This window comes from Ranitomeya variabilis, chromosome 3, assembly GCF_051348905.1.
Source record: "Ranitomeya variabilis isolate aRanVar5 chromosome 3, aRanVar5.hap1, whole genome shotgun sequence".
Taxonomy (NCBI): Eukaryota; Metazoa; Chordata; class Amphibia; order Anura; family Dendrobatidae; genus Ranitomeya; species Ranitomeya variabilis.
Genome location: NC_135234.1, coordinates 786,732,818 through 786,755,849, shown reverse-complemented (window position 1 = coordinate 786,755,849; position 23,032 = coordinate 786,732,818). Strand labels below are relative to the sequence as shown.

The 23,032-nt window shown below is 47.9% G+C and overlaps 1 protein-coding gene across 6 annotated transcripts in view; it reads left to right on the top strand.

Annotated features, from left to right (window-relative positions):
• Positions 1–21,555, top strand: part of LCMT2 (leucine carboxyl methyltransferase 2) — a 186,176-nt gene extending 164,621 nt beyond the window's left edge. For 4 of the 6 annotated variants that reach the window (XM_077299012.1, XM_077299010.1, XM_077299009.1 and 1 more), the window contains exons 12-15: positions 1,851–1,948; positions 2,508–2,695; positions 3,546–3,681; positions 21,299–21,554. In XM_077299012.1, coding sequence (XP_077155127.1) covers positions 1,851–1,948; positions 2,508–2,695; positions 3,546–3,681; positions 21,299–21,469 — 593 coding nt within the window. In that variant the 3' untranslated portion in view covers positions 21,470–21,554. Of the gene's footprint in view, positions 1–1,850; positions 1,949–2,507; positions 2,696–3,545; positions 3,682–21,298 lie in introns of all 6 variants that reach the window. The other 2 variants (XM_077299015.1, XM_077299014.1) reach the window with 1 other exon arrangement.
• Positions 21,556–23,032: the final 1,477 nt, after the last annotated feature.

Genomic DNA, 23,032 nt, shown 5'->3' with positions numbered 1-23,032 from the left:
TCCTGTATAATCCTCAGCTCCTGACACCTCCTGTATAATCCTCCTGTATAATCCTGGGCTCCTGACACCTCCTGTATAATCCCTGGCTCCTCCTACATAATCACCGACTCCTGACACCTCCTGTATAATCCTCCTGTATAATCCTGGGCTCCTGACACCTCCTGTATAATCCCTGGCTCCTCCTACATAATCACCGACTCCTGACACCTCCTGTATAATCTCCGGCTCCTGACACCTCCTGTTTAATCCCCGTTTCCTGACACCTCCTGTGTAATTCCTGGCTCCTGACACCTCCTGTATAATCCCTGGTTCCTGAGGTCCCTGCTGGAAGGGCCCCATTCTCCTTTCACAGGTGCCCCTGTATACCTTAGCTTTGCGCTGAGCCTTCTCACTGCTGATTGATTCTGTCAGTCATGTAGAGAGTGGCAGTGTCAGGAATCCCACCACACTCCCAATATGTCACAAATCGCACCGTGCTGCCACCAATATGTCACGGTTCACGGGGAAGATACCTTCATCATCCCCACCAATCACACCAATTTGTCATGAACCGGGGTTGCCCCTGGTTCCTTCTGAGGGGGATTTATCTATATCCCACTTCCCAGTTCTGGTTTGGAACTTGCAGCTCTCTGGTGCCCCCCTTACCCTCAGGTCAGTCAGGGTACTGCACCTAGGGTAATTAGTCGCCAGAATGGCTGCCTGCTATATACTGGCTATTGGGCACGCTGCAGCGAGGGCGATATAACTACTCCCACACAGGCGGGAACAATAATTATCAACATTACTGCAAAGACGCCCAATTGCACAGGACAAAGTATGTTGCCACCAGCTCCAATTCTCTTAATTGTTAACAGGTCCGGAGCCAACCCAAATCAGTAGCGTAATTCACCTCGGAGGACGCAACATTTCGTTATAGAACAAAGAGACACAACTAATCAATTGTATATTTTACTCCAAAAAAGGTAGGCAGTGTTTACAGAGGTATAAAAAGATATTAGAAAGAAGACAAGTCATTTGTACAATACAATTACAAATAAAAAAAAGATTAAAATTGAAAAGAACACTTACAGGTCCTTATGTCATTGCATCATCATGGCTGACTGTGTGCTGAGGAGGAGAGGCTACATCTAGAAGCATATCACACGTCTGTACAGCAGCTAGACCCCGGACCAAAGACACTGAAGACTGCTGTTTCATTAAGTTATCTCACAGCCCAAAACCCAGGCACTCCCCCTGTGGTGACCTCATTTAGAGGCTGAAACCTCCCCTTTAGTTAGCATTATGAAAACTATTTTTATGCCTAGCTCGCTGTATGAGTCTCGTATACGAAATACACGATGATCAGAATGTGCCCCATATCATGGGGATTCTTTTAAGTGTAAACACAGAGTAATTACCTGAACCGCTTACAGAGGAACCCGCACTTTGCACTCATTCGGTTTAGCTGCCAGCGGTTTCAGTGAGTGAGAGATCTATCGAGGGACATCCGGAATATATAATTCTTATATCTCTAGCCCGGATCGGTGCCCCTATATATCACTTTCATAGAACAAGAGGAGCTCATGGTTTCTATATAACAGTTTCAACCAGTACCAGTTGGGAGGGGGAACGAGTAGGGTAGGAAGACATGTCTGCTGCAGCTAAAAGCCATAAAACTTCTTCAGTGATTCTAGAGAGGGTTGCTAGCACACTGGGTTCACATTACACTATATAGCACGGGGGGGGTTGAATCTGCAGCAGGTATCTGTTCCATGGTACCTTCTAGAACTAAACTCACATTATGGCATTTTTACATTATCGTGACAGGCAGCACAGAGGATTTCAGCAGCGCTCTTCTGTCTTCTCCTCAGGTCGCTCCTATGTATTTGTGTTCGGAGGTCGCTCTCTGGAGTCGGCAGCTCTGCAGGACGTCCTGTTCCTGTATACGGAGGACATGTCCTGGGCTCAGGTCTGTCAACAGCTGAATGAGATGTTTTGCGGTGAGATCAGTCAGTAGCTGGTGAGATGTTTTGCAGTGCGATCGGTCAATGACAGGTGAGATGCTCTGCGGTGAGATCGGTCAGTGACGGGTGAGATCGGTCAGTGACGGGTGAGATGCTCTGCAGTGAGATCGATCAGTGACGGGTGAGATGTTCTGCGGTGAGATCTGTCAGTGACGGGTGAGATGTTCTGCTGTGAGATAAGTCACGGTGAGATGTTCTACGGTGAGATCGGTTACTGACGGGTGAGATGTTTTGCAGTGAAATCGGTCACTTATGGGTGAGATGTTCTGCAGTGAGATCGGTCAGTGACGGGTGAGATGCTCTGCGGTGAGATCGGTCAGTAACGGGTGAAATGTTCTGCGGTGAGATCGGTCAGTGACGGGTGAGATGTGCTGTGGTGATATCGGTCAGTGAAGGGTGAGATGTTCTGCTGTGAGAGCGGTCAGTGACAGGTGAGATGTTCTGCAGTTGATTGAGGTTTGATGTGTCTGTGGACGGACCGTGACCCAGTTTTCCTGTTCTCAGGTTCCTGTTGTGGGCACTGCCCCGTCAGGTTGTCACAGTCACAGTTCCTGCGCTCGGGGCGGTGGTGCTGTTCTGTCTGGAGGTCTCCTGGCATCTGGGATCCCCTCAGGATCCATCACTTTCCTCAAGACGACCCAATCTCATTTCTCCTGGGAACATTTGCACACCACTCCCCCACTGACACCCAGGTGAGTATAAACAAGCCAAGCGGCACCACGGTGTGCAGTCTGGGAGGGCCGAGCAACAGCACAGTGTGCAGGTTGGGAGAGTCCAAGCGGCACCACCGTGTGTGAGCTGAGCTCCACCACGGTGTGCGGGCTAGGAAGGCTGAGCGCCACCATGGTGTGCCGGCTGGGTGGGCCGAGCCGAGCGGCACCATGGTGAGTGGGCTGGGAGGTCTGAGCGGCACCATGGTGTGCAAGCTGAGAGGTCTGAGCAGCACCACGGTGTGTGGGCTGAGAGGGCGAGAGGCACCAAGGTGTGCGAGCTGAGAGGGCGATAGGCACCACGGTGTGCGGGCTGAGAGGGCGAGAGGCACCACGGTGTGCGGGCTCAGAGGGCGAGAGGCACCACGGTGTGCGGGCTGAGAGGGCGAGAGGCACCACGGTGTGCGGGCTGAGAGGGCGAGAGGCACCAAGGTGTGCGAGCTAAGAGGGCGAGAGGCACCACGGTGTGCGGGCTGGGAGGTCTGAGCAGCACCACGGTATGTGGACTGGGAGCTCTGAGCGCCGCCACGGTGTGCAGTCTCAGAGGGCGAGAGGCACCACGGTGTGCGGGTTGAGAGGACCGAGCGTCACCATGGTGTGTGGGCTGGGAGGGCTGAGAGGAGGCATCACTGTGTGGGGGCTGAGGGGCAACTCGGTGTGTGGGCTACAGAGCAGTGTCCAGAGGACTCCCCTCTCCCTTGGTATCCATGGGAGCTTTTCAGTGCAGTTGCACAAACAGCTCCTCCTAGCTCAGCTTTTTGGAGTCCGGCGAGATCTGAAGCAGAATCCTTGTTTAGGTTGTGTGATTTCCGGCATCTTCTCATCCACCTAGATACTCGCACAGTTCACACGTCATTGGTGAGAAGCTGCTCCTGGTCGGTGGGGTGTGGATCCATGCTCGGGCGGTGCCGGGATTGACGGTTGTGGATCTGATCACTGGACATGTCGCTGAGTTTCACATCAACTCTGTAAGTGTTAGGTGGTAATGTCTATCTAGACAGAGACAAGTGCGAGGATGTGTGGGTCATCCCAAGTCTCCATCTCCAATTGTCTCCTCTCATCTCCGTCTCCATCTCCTACTGTTTCCTCTCATCCCGTCTCCATCTCCCACTGTCTCCTCGCATCCTCCGTCTCCATCTCCCACTGTCTCCTCTCATCCCTGTCTCCATCTCCCACTGGCTCCTCTCATCTCTTCTCCATCTCCCACTGTCACCTTTAAATCCCTTCGTCTCCATCACCCAGTGTCTCATCTTATCTCCGCATCTACATCTCCCACTGTCTCCTTATCCCGCCTGTCTCCATCTCCCACTGTCTCCTCTCATCTCCCGTCTCCATCTCCCTTATTTTTCTCACCTCCAGTCTCTATCACCCTATATCTCTCTCACTCTCTCTTGCTGTGACTCGTACCCTCGGTGTCGCTCTTTTGCTTGCTCTTGCTGTGGCAGGTCCTTCCTTCTGGTCCCTGGCGTCATCCTCTTTCTTGCTCTTGCTGTGGCATTTTCCTTCCTTCTGGCCCCCAGTGTCGCCCTCTTGCTTGCTCTTGCTGTGGCAGGCTCCTTCCTTTTGGCCCCTGGTGTCGCCCTCTTGCTTGCTCTTGCTGTGGCATTTTCCTTCCTTCTGGCCCCCAGTGTCGCCCTCTTTCTTGCTCTTGCTGTGGCAGGCTCCTTCCCTTTGGCCCCTGGTGTCGCCCTCTTGCTGTGGCAGGTGGCTTCCCTTTCTGTCTCCCTCTTTATTGCTCTTGCTGTGGCAGTGTTCTTCCTTCTGACCCCAGTGTCGCCCTCTTTCTTGCTCTTGCTGTGGCATTTTCCTTCCTTCTGGCCCCCAGTGTCGCCCTCTTGCTTGCTCTTGCTGTGGCAGGCTCCTTCCTTTTGGCCCCTGGTGTCGCCCTCTTGCTGTGGCAGGTTGCTTCCTTCTGGTCCCTGGCGTCGTCCTCTTTCTTGCTCTTGCTGTGGCATTTTCCTTCCTTCTGGCCCCCAGTGTCACCCTCTTGCTTGCTCTTGCTGTGGCAGGCTCCTTCCTTTTGGCCCCTGGTGTCGCCCTCTTGCTTGCTCTTGCTGTGGCATTTTCCTTCCTTCTGGCCCCCAGTGTCGCCCTCTTTCTTGCTCTTGCTGTGGCAGGCTCCTTCCCTTTGGCCCCTGGTGTCGCCCTCTTGCTGTGGCAGGTGGCTTCCCTTTCTGTCTCCCTCTTTATTGCTCTTGCTGTGGCAGTGTTCTTCCTTCTGACCCCAGTGTCGCCCTCTTTCTTGCTCTTGCTGTGGCAGGCTCCTTCCTTTTGGCCCCTGGTGTCGCCCTCTTGCTTGCTCTTGCTGTGGCAGGCTCCTTCCTTCTGGCCCCTGGTGTCGCCCTCTTGCTGTGGCAGGTTGCTTCCCTTTCTGTCTCCCTCTTTCTTGCTCCTTCCTTCTGTCGCCGGTGTCCTCTTTCTTGCTTTTGCTGTAGCAGGTTCCTTCCTTCTGGCCCCCAGTGTCATCCTCTTTCTTGCTGTGGCAGGTTGCTTCCCTTTCTGTCTCCTTTCTTGCTCTTGTTGTGGCAGGTGCCTTCCTTCTGACCCTCAGTGTCGCCCTCTTTCTTGCTGTAGCAGGTTCCTTCCTTCTGGCCCCTGGTCTCATCCTCATTCTTGCTCTTGCTGTGGCAGGTTGCTTCCTTCTGGCCCCCTGGCATCGCCCTTTCTTGCTTTTGCTGTGATAGGTTCCTTCCTTCTGGCCCCTGGTCTCCCCTCATTCTTGCTTTTGCTGTGATAGGATCCTTCCTTCTGGCCCCTGATCTCGCCCTCATTCTTGCTCTTGCTGTAGCAGGTTCCTTCCTTCTGACTCCCGGTCTCGCCCTCATTCTTGCTCTTGCTGTGGCTGGTTCCTTCCTTCTTGCCCCTTGCCCTCTTCTGCCAGCTTCCTAGTATCTGGCCTCCAGTGTCTCCCTCTTCCTCTGGCTGGTTCCTTCTGGCCCCCAATGTCACTCTCTTCCTAGATCTTTTTCTCTCCTGCCCTTGATGCCGCCCTCTAACTCTTGCTGTGGCACATTGTAAAAGAGTATGGGTTTTTTTTCCTCCACAGATTACTAAACTTATAGTTACCAAAAGGGGGAAACCTCCCTACACCTCTATTGAGGTCCGATATTAACTACTAACGCCGAACTTGGCTATTAATAATTAATATCCACTTAATAATACTACTACCTATCTTTACCTTATACTATACACTAACTGTTATCTATTCCTTATACTATATACTAACTGAGACAAAACCGTGTATCAATAAAGGGTATTTATTACACACACACAAGTCTGCAGTCTATAACATACATATATATTTATACCCAAGGTGGCGACTATAAATATATATATATATATATATATATATATATACACTCACCGGCCACTTTATTAGGTACACCATGCTAGTAACGGGTTGGACCCCCTTTTGCCTTCAGAACTGCCTCAATTCTTCGTGGCATAGATTCAACAAGGTGCTGGAAGCATTCCTCAGAGATTTTGGTCCATATTGACATGATGGCATCACACAGTTGCCGCAGATTTGTCGGCTGCACATCCCAAAGATGCTCCATACAAGGCAGGATGGATCCATGCTTTCATGTTGTTTACGCCAAATTCTGACCCTACCATCCGAATGTCGCAGAAGAAATCGAGACTCATCAGACCAAGCAACGTTTTTCCAATCTTCTACTGTCCAATTTCGATGAGCTTGTACAAATTGTAGCCTCAGTTTCCTGTTCTTAGCTGAAAGGAGTGGTACCCGGTGTGGTCTTCTGCTGCTGTAGCCCATCTGCCTCAAAGTTCGACGCACTGTGCGTTCAGAGATGCTCTTAGGCCTACCTTGGTTGTAACGGGTGGCGATTTGAGTCACTGTTGCCTTTCTATCAGCTCGAACCAGTCTGCCCATTCTCCTCTGACCTCTGGCATCAACAAGGCATTTCCGCCCACAGAACTGCCGCTCACTGGATTTTTTTTCTTTTTCGGACCATTCTCTGTAAACCCTAGAGATGGTTGTGCGTGAAAATCCCAGTAGATCAGCAGTTTCTGAAATACTCAGACCAGCCCTTCTGGCACCAACAACCATGCCACGTTCAAAGGCACTCAAATCACCTTTCTTCCCCATACTGATGCTCGGTTTGAACTGCAGGAGATTGTCTTGACCATGTCTACATGCCTAAATGCACTGAGTTGCCGCCATGTGATTGGCTGATTAGAAATTAAGTGTTAACAAGAAGTTGGACAGGTGTACCTAATAAAGTGGCCGGTGAGTGTATATATATATATATATATATATATATATATATATATATATATATATATATATATATATATATATATATATATATACTAGATGGTGGCCTGATTCTAACGTATCGGGTATTCTAGTCTAGAATATGTAGGTAGTATATAGCACAGGCTACATACTATATTGCACAGTGACATGGTATATAACACAACCGACGTAGTATATAACATAGCTACGTCGTATATAACTGAGCTACGTGGTATGTAACACAGCGTACGTAGTATATAGCAGAGCCACGTAGTATATAGCAGAGCCACGTAGTATATAACATAGCCACGTAGTATATTGTAGAGCCACATAGTATATTGCACAGGCACGTAGTATATTGTAGAGGCACATAGTATATTGCATAGCTGCGTAGTATAATGCACAGCCACGTAGTATATAACAGAACCGACACAGCCACATAGTATATTGCACAGCTACGTAGTATATAACACAGAGCACATATTATATTGCACAGCCATGTATTATATTGGACAGTCACGTTGTATATTGCCCAGCTACATAGTATATAGCACAGATATGTAGTATATAACAGAGCCCATACAGTATGTAACACAGCCCACGTAGTATATAGCAATGTGGGCACTATATGCGTGGTTAAAAAAGACTTAAAATAAAAAATAAACATATACTCCCCTTCCGAAGGCCCCTTGAAGTCCTGGCGCCTGTGTGCGGTGCACGCGGCAGCTTCCAGTCCCAGGGTTGGTATGAGCGCAAGACCTGTGATGACGTCGCGAGAATAACCTTTTCTTTTTTTCAAAAGAACATGGATACTCCAGCTCCAGCAAGATGGGTAGTGTCACGATATGGTATGAAATATAAGTTTAGTTTCCCTGCCTGTTAGCACCAGCTGAGGGATTTTTGCACTTCTGACCATGGTCCCCAAGAACACATGGCAGACACTGGGCTCAAACCCCCCCCCCCCCTTCCCATTACTTCAGGATTTAGCTTTCCTTCTCAGAGAGTGTGGGGGTTTTATGAGAGCCAAGGTATTCACGACCGGCATTTCCTGCCGTGTAAGCTCTCGTCCAGCTATAACTGGACTAGAAACTTCTAGAATCCAGGAAAGTTCTTTGTTTGGTTTTTGTAAGATATTAGGCAAACCATTTAAGTTACGAACACGAAAATATATATTCGCAAAGTTCATCGGAGCATCTATCCAGCACTCTAAACATGAGCGTCTAACTCCATCTGGTAAAGAAGTAGGGATTTCTCTGTAAATATACATCCCAAATAGGACATATTTGATCTCCCTAGAATGCTAGCGATAATCTGAGATGAATGCTGGTTTTGTTAGGACTATGACATGTTCGGTAGCGGAATTACAAGTCTTAGAAAATTTAGCTTACACTTAGTCAGATGGAAAAGGTAGGAGGGTCTGGGTTAGCCAGCCCTTTTTGGTGATGTCACCAAGCTGAGCTATAACTGTTTTGGCCAGACTCCAGCGGTCAGTCTGTTGCTGGAAGAACATGTGAGTCTGATCTGAAGAGCTGTACCTCATGCATTGGGATTTTTGGGAGCTCCGCCCACCAGCATGGTTTTTGCCTGAACTGATATGAACTAAGAATATGTGAGTGTTATCTTTTCTCCTTTAATCCTCTTTATGTTATAATTACCTTGTACATATTTGCAATTGTCTCATGTTGTAACATCTTTATAGAACTTTTTATTAACACTGCATAAACTTTATGAGTATAATATTTCATACTAGTTCATTCTCCATGCTCTAAACGTACCCTGTCTCTTGAAGGGAATTACGCTACTGTTTGGGTTAGCTTCGGACCCGTTTAATCGAAGCTGGTGGCGGCACTACCGTGTGCAGGCCTTTGGGTGACATTGCAGCGACTGCGGCTTGATAATTATTGTTCCTGCCTGAGTGGGAGTAGTTATCGCGTCGCTGCAGCGCGCCCAATAGCCAGTACATAGCAGGCAGCCTTTCTGGCGACTAATTACCCTAGGTGCAGTACCTTATCTGACCTGACAGTAAGGGGGGCGCCAGAGAGCTGCAAGGTTTAAGTGGAACTGTAAGCGGGATATACACAAATCCCTGCAGCTCATGGTATATGGAAGAGCAGTGGGATACCTAAAATAAGCCCCTGCTGTAAACTAAGAGGTCACTAGCCTTGTGTGTGTTTTCATCACATTGTGGCAGTGGAGGGATAACTAAGATAAGCCCCCCTGCACATGTGATAGCCGTCTGTTGGTCTAAAGTCACCCCACTCCGTGACATATTGGTGGCAGTGGTCAGGAATCCCTGGGGATTTTGTGACAAACTGCCGGCCGCGGCTATGGGATTGTGACAGGTAGGAAAAAAAAAAATCCTTTTTATTTTCCTTTATATTTTATTGTAAATCCAACATGAAGATAAAAAACAAATCCTTACAAAAGGAAGACCAAACGTGATTGTGAAGATATGGCTACGCATTTCGACCAAAATAGGTCTTCCTCATGCCTATGCAGCCCCAAAAGTGAGCGCTACACATATAGCACACACAGACCTAAGACGCACCCCTCTGAGACAAATGAATTTGAAAACATGGACTTTGAAGAACAAGTGGCACTGAATTGCCTTATAAAACTATCGAAGGAACAGCATGAAGAATTAACGGACAGTTCTATTAATACATCTGAAAGATTTCAAACTAAAAACCCTTTTTTTTATCCACTTCAGACGAGAGTTGAGTGCATGGATAAATTTCAAGAAATGATTGAAAAGGATTTAAAATCATTACAAGACACTAAAAATAAGAAACTCCATAATAATTTATCCCATAAGCAACGGAAAGGAAAGCACTGGATGAAATAAAATCTTTAAAAAATATTGTTATCAAGAAAAGTGATAAAGGTGGCCTAATAGTTATAATGAATGAAAAGGACTATAAGGACAAAATGTATGAACTCTTGTCCGATATATCTACCTATGAAAAACTTAGAAATAATCCGACCAGAGAGGTTAATGCTAAAATTGCTGGGTTAATTGAGGAGGGGGTCAATCTAGCGGTTATCAACAAAAAACAAGCAGATTATTTATATGTAGAGTCCCCCAAATTACCAATTATGTACATAAAGGGGACGGTTTACCAGCTATGCGCCCTATTGTATCGGGTATTGGATCCCTGTTGGAACATTTGTGAGTGGATGGATCACTATTACAACCCCTTGTTATAAAAATGCCGGGATATATTAAAGATTCCAAGGCAGTCTTGAAGATACTCTCTGGTAGGATATGGAGACAGGAATACAGTTGGCTGAGTTGCGATGTCGTATCTCTGTACACTAGTATACCTCATGACATAGCAATGAGAGCCATAGAATTTCATCTAAAAGATTATGGACAATATTCTGAGGACTTGATTAATTTTTCTTTACAAGTTTTACATTTCCTTATGCAAAACAATATTTTCTCTTTTGGGGATGAAATATATGTTCAGAAGTTGGGAGTCCCCATGGGGGCTAAATACTCACCGTCTTTAGCCAATTTAACTATGGCATATTGGGAGCAAAAATTCATTTATTCTGCCGATAATCCCCTTGTTGAGTGTATCTCCTGGTATGGCAGATACATCGATGACACTCATCATTTGGAGGGGCGATGTGTCTGCCATACCGGGATTTATAAAATACATCAACTCGAATGACTGTGGTATCAAATTCACTTTTGCTCATGATTTTTGTAATATTTCCTTTCTGGACTTGGATTTGTGTGGCCATGTTGGGGAATGCGTTAGGAGTAAGACACATGTAAAGCCAGTAACACGCTGCTACACGCTGGGAGTAGTCATCCTGCCCACACCATTAAATCAATACCTGTGGGTGAGGTCACTAGGCTGAAACGAAATTGCAGTAGGGAGGAGGATAGGGTAAAAGAATTCAATCAGCTTAGTAATAAACTTAAAACTCGCAAATATCCAAACTGGACTGTAAACAGAGCCATAAAAATAGTGGATAAAAAACAGAGAGAGGATTTGATAATGTCTAATAATGGTGAGGTGTCAAATAGGAAAAAGGAAAAATATGATGGAAAGCCATATGTCTGTTTGCAGTTTTCCTCTCAGTTTAATCAAATTAAAGGGATAATTAATAAGAGACTACCTATCCTATATGAAGATAATACATTGTTGGATATTTTACAAGATGGAATAAGTGTGGTAGCAAGGAGGGCACAAACTATTGGAGACATTATTGCCCCGAGTTCGGGTCCAGCTATAGCTAAATCCAAGACTTGGTTAGAATGTAAGGGTTTTTTCGGGTGCAGTACATGTGCACATATGCAGCCCGGTAATATTTTCCAAAACTCAGGAGGAACCAAAGAATACAAAATAAATAGTTTCATTAACTGTCATACTAAAAATGTGGTTTACAAGATTGATTGTACACTATGTCATATTTCCTATATAGGATGTACATCACGAAAACTAAAAACACGTGTGACTGAACATATTAGAGATGCTACTAACCGTAATGTGACAAATAGGAATATGTCCATGGTGTCAAAACATTTCTGTATGCAACATAATGGGGACATAACAACTCTGAAAGTGCACGGCATTGAGAAAGTCTATCTGTCATATCGCGGGGGGGATCTAACAAGACGCCTGCTCACAAGAGAGGCTTCTTGGATCTATAATCTAAATACCCGTTTCCCTGCTGGCATGAACAGGAGAAATGAAATTATGTATCATTACTGTTGATGTTTTAAAATGTTTTGTATAGTATTGTAGAAATTATTTGAAATATACCGTATATACTTGAGTATAAGCCGAGATTTTCAGCCCAAATTTTTGGGCTGAAAGTGCCCCTCTCGGCTTATACTCGAGTCACGGTCGGCGGGTGAGGGGGAGAGGGCGCTGAGGCATACTTACCTGCTTCCTGGGCTCCTGGCGCTGTCCCTGCAGTCCCACGGTCTCCGGGTGCCACAGCTCTTCCCCTGTTCAGCGGTCACGTGGGACCGCTCATTAGAGTAATGAATATGGACTCCACTCCCATAGGGGTGGGATGAGCGGTAACGGTGACCGCTGATAGAGGAAGAGGCTGCGGCACCGAAGACCAGCTGTCCGGGGGAAGGAGCGGGACGCCGGGAGCAGGTAAGTATGACATATTCACCTGTCCACGTTCCACACGCCGGGCGCCGCTCCATCTTCCCGGCGTCTCTCCGCACTGACTGTGCAGGTCAGAGGGCGCGATGACGCATATAGTGTGCGCGCCACCCTCTGCCTGATCAGTCAGTGCAGAGAGACGCTGGGACGGGACGCTGAGGAGCTGCAAGCAAGAGAGGTGAGTATGTCATTTTTTTTTTATTGCAGCAGCAGCAGCAAGGGCACAGCTTTCTATGGTACATCTATGGGGCAATAATGAACGGTGCAGAGCACTATATGGCACAGCTATGTGGCAATAATGAACGGTGCAGAGCACTATATGGCACAGCTATGGGGCAATAATGAACGGTGCAGAGCACTATATGGCACAGCTATGTGGCAATAATGAACGGTGCAGAGCACTATATGGCACAGCTATGGGGCAATAATGAACGGTGCAGAGCACTATATGGCACAGCTATGGGGCAATAATGAACGGTGCAGAGCACTATATGGCACAGCTATGGGGCAATAATGAACGGTGCAGAGCACTATATGGCACAGCTATGGGGCAATAATGAACGGTGCAGAGCACTATATGGCACAGCTATAGGGCAATAATGAACGGTGCAGAGCACTATATGGCACAGCTTTATATGGTACATCTATGGGGCAATAATGAACGGTGCAGAGCACTATATGGCACAGCTATGGGGCAATAATGAACGGTGCAGAGCACTATATGGCACAGCTATGGGGCAATAATGAACGGTGCAGAGCACTATATGGCACAGCTATGGGGCAATAATGAACGGTGCAGAGCACTATATGGCACAGCTATGGGGCAATAATGAACGGTGCAGAGCACTATATGGCACAGCTATGGGGCAATAATGAACGGTGCAGAGCACTATATGGCACAGCTATAGGGCAATAATGAACGGTGCAGAGCACTATATGGCACAGCTTTCTATGGTACATCTATGGGGCAATAATGAACGGTGCAGAGCACTATATGGCACAGCTATGGGGCAATAATGAACGGTGCAGAGCACTATATGGCACAGCTATGGGGCAATAATGAACGGTGCAGAGCACTATATGGCACAGCTTTCTATGGTACATCTATGGGGCAATAATGAACGGTGCAGAGCACTATATGGCACAGCTATGGGGCAATAATGAACGGTATACTACCATAGAAAATTTGCGAACAAACACCCAACAAAAAATATATAATATAAATACTTTATTGAATGAAAAATACAATATGATATTAAAAGGCCAGGGAGGGAAGTAGAAAACACTCAGCTCACAATGTGCACCATGAAACGGCCAGGGGAACCAGCATGTGGACCATGTGGATAAAAATAATTCAAGTATGGGATCCAAAAAGGACTCCTAAATAAGCCATCACAGGAACAAGTATGCTAGCATATCTAATAGCACAACAACAATGGCCGCTATTAAAAATAAGAATGTGATTACCTGCTCAGGCACGAATAACACCACGGTCCACAGCTAGAACCCACCCCAACGCGCGTTTCGGCGTGATGAGCCTTTCTCAAGGGGTGACAAGTAGGGGGAAGTAGCAGGCATAAAATAGGAAACACCCACCAATCACCGCTCAGTGCAGCAGCTGAATAGTAGGATACTAATCCGTATATGTTCAAAAGATGATGTCATACATGTGCCCTTTAGCCATGTTCCCATGGCGATGAATCACGCAAGGCGGCGCCAGCATCAGAAAATGCTAAAACAAACGCCGCACATTGTACAGGGAATCCTATAGCCGCCATTGTTCACGTGCCGTCCACCAGTGATGACGCGTACATCACCGCGGCAACCCAGGACGCCGAGCGGCGCCGGCGTCTGACGCCAGGAGGGAGGGAACAAGTCCCTCCCTCTGCAGCGAAGGAGACGCCGGAGGCCAGACAGCGGACCGAGAGCCACGGCGCGCACGCGTCAAAGTGGGGGGCACATGACACGGTGGGAGAGGGACCTCTCCCTGTCAGATCAGGGTCTTTCGATGGACCGCATCCCGTTTTGGGTGCGGTACATCGATGACATTTTCCTGATCTGGCAGGGAAACTATGTACAACTTTCTGCTTTCATGGAGGTGATTAATTTGAATGACAAAAACATTCACATCACTTACCATCATGATGCTCATAGCATTGACTTTCTGGATGTCAAAATATGGAGGGACCATGAGGATACTTTGCAGACCACTATTTTTAGGAAAGAGACTGCATCCAACATGTTGCTACACGCCTCCTCTGCTCACCCGAAGCCTCTTATTAATTCTCTTCCGATCGGACAATTCCTGCGTCTACGCAGGATTTGTTCCGATGAGGATGATTTCAAATCCAAAGCCCAAGATTTGAGCGTGAGATTTCGTGATAGGGGTTATAGTGGACGCTCCATTAAGAGAGCATACAATAGAGCAAGATATGCCACCAGGCAATCTTTGCTCTACAAAAATAAAACCCCGAAATTTAATCAAAAAACAAGGTTTATCACGAACTATCACGCTCAATTCTCACGAATGAGGAATTGTCTCCAAAAAGCATGGCCGATCCTCCAGACCGATCCTATCTTGAATCAATTGTTGCCCGCTACCCCCAGTGTCACAGTCAGACGCTCACGTAATTTGCGGGACCACCTTGTGCACAGCCATTACCAAGGGGAAATTAAATCCACCTTTTTGGATGTGGGTCGTCCTGCGTGTGGCTGCACTCCTTGTGGCCGGTGCGTCGCCTGCCCTAATGTCGAGCGTACCCGCACCTTTTTCAATTCTGCAGGTACTAAGACATATGATATTTGGAGCACATTTCGTGTAATTCACGCTATGTGGTTTATTTTGCGATCTGTCCCTGCAATTTAATATATATCGGCATGACCACTCGCCAACTAAAGGTGCGGGTGCGTGAGCATGTTTTGGGGATTGAGGCGGCGGCTGGCCAGGAGGACGTAGCCACGCTCAGGACCATACCACGCCATTTCAAAATCCACCATGACTGTGATAGTTCCCTCCTCAGGGTCAGGGGAATTGATATCATCATTCCTGGGATTCGTGGGGGGAACCTGAGTCAGAAACTGGCACGCTGTGAGACAAGGTGGATCTGGGCTTTGGACACTGTCCAGCCCAAAGGGCTAAATGAAACAATTAGCTTTGTTCCTTTCCTATGAGTATGATGAGTATGTTTTCTCTCTCTCCCGGGCCCACAGTATAACAATCTCTATAAAAGTTTCCACTATCCATGTGCACATAAAGGCGTTTTCTTTGTTTTTAACCCTTGTTTTATATATTTTTATTTAGTAAACATCCACTTTCTTTCCGTTCGGTGAATGCATGCCAGCCATTCCGTTTGGACATTCTATGCACTATTGGATGGACTGATTAACGTCTCTGCACAACATATGTGGCTGTTGGAATATTTGAATCCAGTTCCGAATATCATGTGTATACTTTGTTATTTCTATATTTTGATATATTATATCTAATTCCTGTATAATTGTTTGTGTATGATTATGACATTTTAGTACATCTATGTGCACATTCATGTGGTTACCTATATTTGTATAATTCAGCTATAATGGATTACGCTTATTATACCATCTTATTTATTGCTGCAGGTACTACCGTGTCACGTGCCCCCCACTTTGACGCGTGCGCGCCGTGGCTCTCGGTCCGCTGTCCGGCCTCCGGCGTCTCCTTCGCTGCAGAGGGAGGGACTTGTTCCCTCCCTCCTGGCGTCAGACGCCGGCGCCGCCCGGCGTCCTGGGTTGCCGCGGTGATGTACGCGTCATCACTGGTGGACGGCACGTGAACAATGGCGGCTATAGGATTCCCTGTACAATGTGCGGCGTTTGTTTTAGCATTTTCTGATGCTGGCGCCGCCTTGCGTGATCCATCGCCATGGGAACATGGCTAAAGGGCACATGTATGACATCATCTTTTGAACATATACGGATTAGTATCCTACTATTCAGCTGCTGCACTGAGCGGTGATTGGTGGGTGTTTCCTATTTTATGCCTGCTACTTCCCCCTACTTGTCACCCCTTGAGAAAGGCTCATCACGCCGAAACGCGCGTTGGGGTGGGTTCTAGCTGTGGACCGTGGTGTTATTCGTGCCTGAGCAGGTAATCACATTCTTATTTTTAATAGCGGCCATTGTTGTTGTGCTATTAGATATGCTAGCATACTTGTTCCTGTGATGGCTTATTTAGGAGTCCTTTTTGGATCCCATACTTGTATTATCTTTATCCACATGGTCCACATGCTGGTTCCCCTGGCCGTTTCATGGTGCACATTGTGACCTGAGTGTTTTCTACTTCCCTCCCTGGCCTTTTAATATCATATTGTATTTTTCATTCAATAAAGTATTTATATTATATATTTTTTGTTGGGTGTTTGTTCGCAAATTTTCTATGGTAGTGTATCTTCAGTTAGCAAGTATCCCATAGATATGTTCATCATGACCCTTGCTATATGATTGGATTTCATTAATCTACTTATAATTGATATAAGGGCATGGTTCTCATGAAGTTGTGGTTTTCAATAATGAACGGTGCAGAGCACTATATGGCACAGCTATGGGGCAATAATGAATGGTGCAGAGCACTATATGGTACAGCTATGGGGCAATAATGAACGGTGCAGAGCACTATATGGCACAGCTATGGGGCAATAATGAACAGTGCAGAGCACTATATGGCACAGCTATGGGGCAATAATGAACGGTGCAGAGCACTATATGGCACAGCTATGGGGCAATAATGAACGGTGCAGAGCACTATATGGCACAGCTATGGGGCAATAATGAACGGTGCAGAGCACTATATGGCACAGCTATGGGGCAATAATGAACGGTGCAGAGCACTATATGGCACAGCTATGGGGCAATAATGAACGGTGCAGAGCACTATATGGCACAGCTATGGGGCAATAATGAACGGTGCAGAGCACTATATGGCACAGCTATGGGGCAATAATGAACAGTGCAGAGCACTATATGGCACAGCTATGGGGCAATAATGAACGGTGCAGAGCACTATATGGCACAGCTATGGGGCAATAATGAACGGTGCAGAGCACTATATGGCACAGCTATGGGGCAATAATGAACGGTGCAGAGCACTATATGGCACAGCTATGGGGCAATAATGAACGGTGCAGAGCACTATATGGCACAGCTATGGGGCAATAATGAACGGTGCAGAGCACTATATGGCACAGCTATGGGGCAATAATGAACGGTGCAGAGCACTATATGGTACAGCTATGGGGCAATAATGAACGGTGCAGAGCACTATATGGCACAGCTATGGGGCAATAATGAACGGTGCAGAGCACTATATGGCACAGCTATGGGGCAATAATGAACGGTATGGAGCATCTATTTTTATTTTTGAAATTCACCGGTAGCTGCTGCATTTTCCACCCTAGGCTTATACTCGAGTCAATAAGTTTTCCCAGTTTTTGTGGCAAAATTAGGGGGGTCGGCTTATACTCGGGTCGGCTTATACTCGAGTATATACGGTATGTGGTTCCAGGACCTTACAAAATGATCATGTGACACGAGGGGTGTGTCCTAGGTCTGTGTGTGCTATATGTGTAGCGCTCACTTTTGGGGCTGCATAGGCATGAGTAAGACCTATTTTGGTCGAAACGCGTAGCCATATCTTCACAAGCACCTGTTTGGTCTACCTTTTGTAAGGATTTGTTTTTTATCTTCATGTTGGATTTACAATAAAATATAAAGGAAAAGAGAAAGGATTTTTTTTTTCCATCTTGCTGGAGCTGTAGTATCCATGTTCTTTTGAGATTGCCATTGCAGGACGTCTTGGTCTGGACGAACTTCCGTGCACCGCATCTGATGGTCTGGTTGGTGAGCTGGCTACGGCTTTTTACAGTCGTTTTTTTTTTCTTTTTGCGTAACCTTTTTTTTTATTATTATTATTTGTAACATTAGATCTTTTTACTATTGATGCTGCATACGCAGCATGAATAGTAAAAAGTTGGTCACACAGGGTTAATAGCTGCGTTAACGGAGTGCGTTACACCGCGGCATAGCGCCATTAACCCTGTGTGAGGGCTGACTGGAGGGGATTATGGAGCGGACACTGACTGCGGGGAGGAAGGAGCGGCCATTTTGCCGCCGGACTGTGCCCTTCGCTGATTGGTTGTGGCAATGATCGTGGGCGTTTTGCCATGACCAATTAGCGACTTGGATTTCCATGACAGACAGAGGCCGCAACCAATGAATATCTGTGACAGACAGACAGACAGAAAGACGGAAGTGACTCTTAGACAATTATATAGCAGATATGCACAATATACGGATGTACAACTCTAATACAGTAATCTCACTACAGTATACAATAATATAACAGTATCACACAGTAAAAACCCACCCTGAATTACCTGTCTTACCAGCACTTGTTCTGAGCAGGCGCTGGTAAGCCACTCCCTGCAGGACCCGGAAGGCCCCCCGCGGCCATTTTGAATCTGGGCCTGCTGTAGGGAGGAGGAGGTAAAAGACCCTCGGAGCAACGCGATCACATCGCGTTGCTCCGGGGGTCTCTGGGAAGCACGCAGGGAGCCCCCTCCCTGCGCGATGCTTCCCTATACCGTCGGAACACTGCAATCATGTTTGATCGCAGTGTGCCGGGGGTTAATGTGCCGGGGGCGGTCCGTGACTGCTCCTGGCACATAGTGCCGGATGTCGGCTGCTCCCCCCCGTGAGCGCAGCCGATTGCTATGACGTACTATCCCGTCGGTGGTCATACGGGCCCACCCCACCTCGACGGGATAGTACGTCTAATGTCAGAAAGGGGTTAAGAAAAGGGGATACAGAGTATACTTAAGCCATGTGGGTCCATCATCATTCCAGACAATGCGGGCGCAGCAAAAGAGGCAGAGCACATGTGTCTTGTGCCTTTTATGTCCAGCTAGAATAGGTGTGCCCAGCCCCAGGTGTGTGGGGATGAGGTCACAAATCTATTGTCCACTGGCCTAAGTCCTAAATGAAACCTGATATACCAGCTCATGGCAGCTTTGTTTTACAGCAGGCTGGAGGGGGGGGGGGGGGGGCTTTGCTCCATGTGGTATACATGTGGGGGATATACCCAAAACATGCACTAAACACACATCTATGTAAAGATATACATTTGGGGTGCACTTCCCTTCTACACACGTTCCTTCCTTCTGGCCACCGGAGTCACCCTTGTTTTGCTCTAGCTGTGGCAGCTTCCTTCCTTCTGGCCCTTGGTGTTGCCCTCTTTCTTGCTGTGGCAGGTTCATTCCTTCTGGCCCCCGGTGTCGCCCTCTTTCTTGCTCTTGCTGTGGCAGGTTGCTTCCGTCTGGCCCCCGGTGTCGCCCTCTTTCTTGTTCTTGCTGTGGCAGGTTCCTTCCTTCTGGCCCCCGGTGTCACCCTCTTTCTTGCTGTGGCAGGTTCCTTTGTTCTATCTCCCAGTGTCGCCCTCTTTCTTGCTGTGGCAGGTTCCTTTCTTCTGGCCCCTGATCTCGCCTTCATTCTTGCTCTTGCTGTGGCTGGTTCCTTCCTTCTTGCCCCTTGGCCTTTTCTTCTGGCAGCTTCTTAGTATCCGGCCTCCAGTGTCTCCCTCTGCCTCTGGCTCGTTCCTTATGTCCCCCAATATCAGTCTCTTCCTAGTTCCTTCTCTCCTTCCCTTGATGCTGCCCTCTAATTCTTGCTGTGGCAGGTTCCTTCCATCTGGCCATCGGTGTCGTCTTCCTTCTTGCTTTTTCTGTGGCAGGTTCCTTCCTCCTGGCCCCTGGGTTCGCCCTTTCTTGCTCTTGCTGTGGCAGGTTCCTTCCTTCTGACCCCCGCTGTCACCCTCTTTCTTGCTATTGCTGTGGCAGGTTCCTTTCTTCTGGCCCCCAGTGTTGTCCTTTCATCCTCTTGCTGTGGCATGTTCCTTTCTTCTGGCCCCCGGTGTCGCCCTCTTTCTTGCTGTGGCATGTTCCTTCTTTCTGGCCTCTGGTATCACCCGCTATCTTGCTCTTGCTGCGACAAGTTCCGTCTTTCTGGCCCCCGGTGTCGCCCTGTTTTCTGCTCTTGCTGTGGCAAATTTCTTCCTTCTGGCCCCTTTGTAGTTCTCTTTCTTGCTTTTGCTGTGGCACGTTCCTTCCTTCTAGCCCCCAGTGTCGCCCTCTTTCTTGCTCTTGCTGTGGTAGGTTCTTTCCTTCTGGCCCCCGGTGTTGCCTTTTTTCTTGCTGTGGCAGGTTCCTTCCTTTTCTTTCCAGTGTCGCCCTCTTTCTTGATCTTGCTGTGGCAGGTTCCTTCCTTCTGCACCCCGGTTTCACCCTCATTCTTGCTCTTGCTGTTGAAGGTTCCTTCTTTCTCCCAGTGTCTCCCTCTTTCTTGCTTTTGCTGTGGCAGGTTCCTTCCTTCTGGCCCCTTTGTCGTCCTCTTTCTTGCTCTTCCTGTGGCAGGTTCCATCTCTCTTGCTGTGGCAGGTGCCTTCCTTCTGACCCCAGTGTCGTCCTCTTTCTTGCTCTTGCTGTGGCAGATTCCTTCTTTCTGGCCCTAGGTGTCGCCCTCTTTCTTGCTCTTGCTGTGGCAGGTTCCTTCTTCTAGCCCCCGTTGTCGCCCTCTTTCTTGCTCTTGTGGCAGGTTCCTTCCTTCCTTCTGGCCCTTGGTGTCGCCTTTTTTCTTGCCCTTGCTGTGTCAGGTTCCTTCCTTCTGGCCCCCGGTGTCGCCTTCTTTTTTGCTCTTGCTGTGGCAGGTTCCTTCCTTCTAGCCCCTGGTGTCGTCTTTTATGCTCTTGCTGTGGCACGTTCCTTCCTTCTGGCCCCCGGTGTCACCCTCTTTCTTGCTGTGGCCGGTTCCTTCCTTCTGGTCCTCGGTGTCGCCCTCTTTCTTGCTCTTGTTGTGGCAAGTTCCTTCCTTCTAGCCCCCATTGTCGCCCTCTTTCTTGCTGTGGTAGGTTCCTTCCTTCTAGCCCCCAGTGTCGCCCTCTTTCTTGCTCTTGCTGTGGTAGGTTCTTTCCTTCTGGCCCCCAGTGTTGCCTTTTTTCTTGCTGTGGCAGGTTCCTTCCTTTTCTTTCCAGTGTCGCCCTCTTTCTTGCTCTTGCTGTGGCAGGTGCCTTCCTTCTGGCCCCCGGTGTCGCCCTCTTTCTTGCTGTTGCTGTAGCAGGTTCCGTCCTTCTGGCCCCCGGTGTCACGCTCTTGATCTCTCTTGCAGGCCTCACTGGAGTGGCCCCTGATGCTCCATGGACACAGCTCTGTTCTCCTGCCGGATGGGAAGTATGTGATGGTTCTGGGTGGAGGTGGCACCTGCTTCTCATTTGGGACTCATCTGAATGTGCAGCCGGCTGTGGTGGAGCTGCCGTGCATGGTGTCACCCATTATATAGAATTACAGATGAGAGAATGTTTATCATTTTGTATTTTATTGCAACAATTAAATGATATTTTTCAGGTCCAGCACGTGACTCTGCTGTTCTCTGTCATCTTTGAAGTGTAGACTACACCAGGGTCATGTCATTATATCCACAAGTTCCCAAGTCTCCATGAGGCCTGGAAGTGCAAAGTTCAACACAAGAACATCGGAGACAAAGGTTCCCTAAGAAACAGGCAGTTCCCACATGTGTTCAGGCTGTCTAACAACCGCAAATCATGCAGCCGCAAGGACTCGAACATGATATACCAGCTCTCCCGAGATACTCTGATAACACCCGAACATGCTCGGATTAGAATATCACTCATCACTAATCTTTATCTGTTTGATATTTTCTGCACTGTTCATTCTCCCTTATGTGGCCCTCCCGGGCCATGCAACCAGAGACCAAATGAGATGTGTGCAGGCATTGAACAGCCGTTTGTTGGTGGTAGGGGGCTATATAATTAGGGGACAAGCAGATGGGACAGTAGAGAGCTCTATAATTAGAGGACAGGCAGGTGGTGGCTGTAGGGGGCTCCATAATTAGAGGCCGGCCAATTGGTAGACAGGTAGATGGTGGCTGTACAGGGCTCTATAATTAGGGGACAGGCAGATTGTTGTAGGGGGCTCTATAATTAGGGGACAGCCAGATTGTTGTAGGAGGCTCTATTATTAGAGGACAAGCAGGTGGTGGTAGGGGGATCTATAATTAGGGGACAGGCAGATGGTGGCTTTAAGGGCTCTATAGTACAGGCAGGTGGTGGTTTTAAGGGGGCTCTATAATTAGGGGACAGGCAAATGGCTGCAGGGGGCTCTATAATTAGGGGACAAGCTGATGGTGGTTGTAGTGGGCTCTATAATTAGGGGTGTAATGGGTTCTACCAAGCTGGGGTACCTCTTTAGTACCACCCCGTGTTTCAGGAGGTCCGCTTTGTCTTTGGCTGGAGTCTGAATGAAGGACGCTGGCTGGAATTCATTGATTACATGAGAGCATATAAAAGCTGACTGCTTCTCCACATATTTCCAGTCTCACAACACTTTATTCACAGGATATATATCACAACAGAAACAGAGGGCAAGCCCATTCAAAAGCGGCAGGCCAGACATACATTACAATAGCCGCAGGGGGCCGGAGCCTGCTGATATTTACTGTGGGAATTACAAAGGTGGGGGAGGTCAGAAGGGGGATATCTTGTCCCCTCTGCCCAGGGGCGCAGCCTGTGGGCTGATGCATTAGGGACATATATCTCACATGGAACCTATTACATATACAAATAACTGCATAACATATTCTTGGTGCTGGGGGGTTCTGTAACACGGCTCCCCCTTTCAGCGACGCGATCGGCATACACAGTCTGGTCCTTAACGGATCGGTTTGGGGATGACCAACGTTTATGGGGTTGGTACAAGTTCCGTTTGTCGACTTAGTCCATCGGCGTTACCGTTTTGTTTGCCGGGTCTGTAGTGGATGGTGAAGTCCAGAGGTTGTAGGGCTAAACTCCACCACAGTAATCTGGCGTTGTCTCCGGAGACTCGA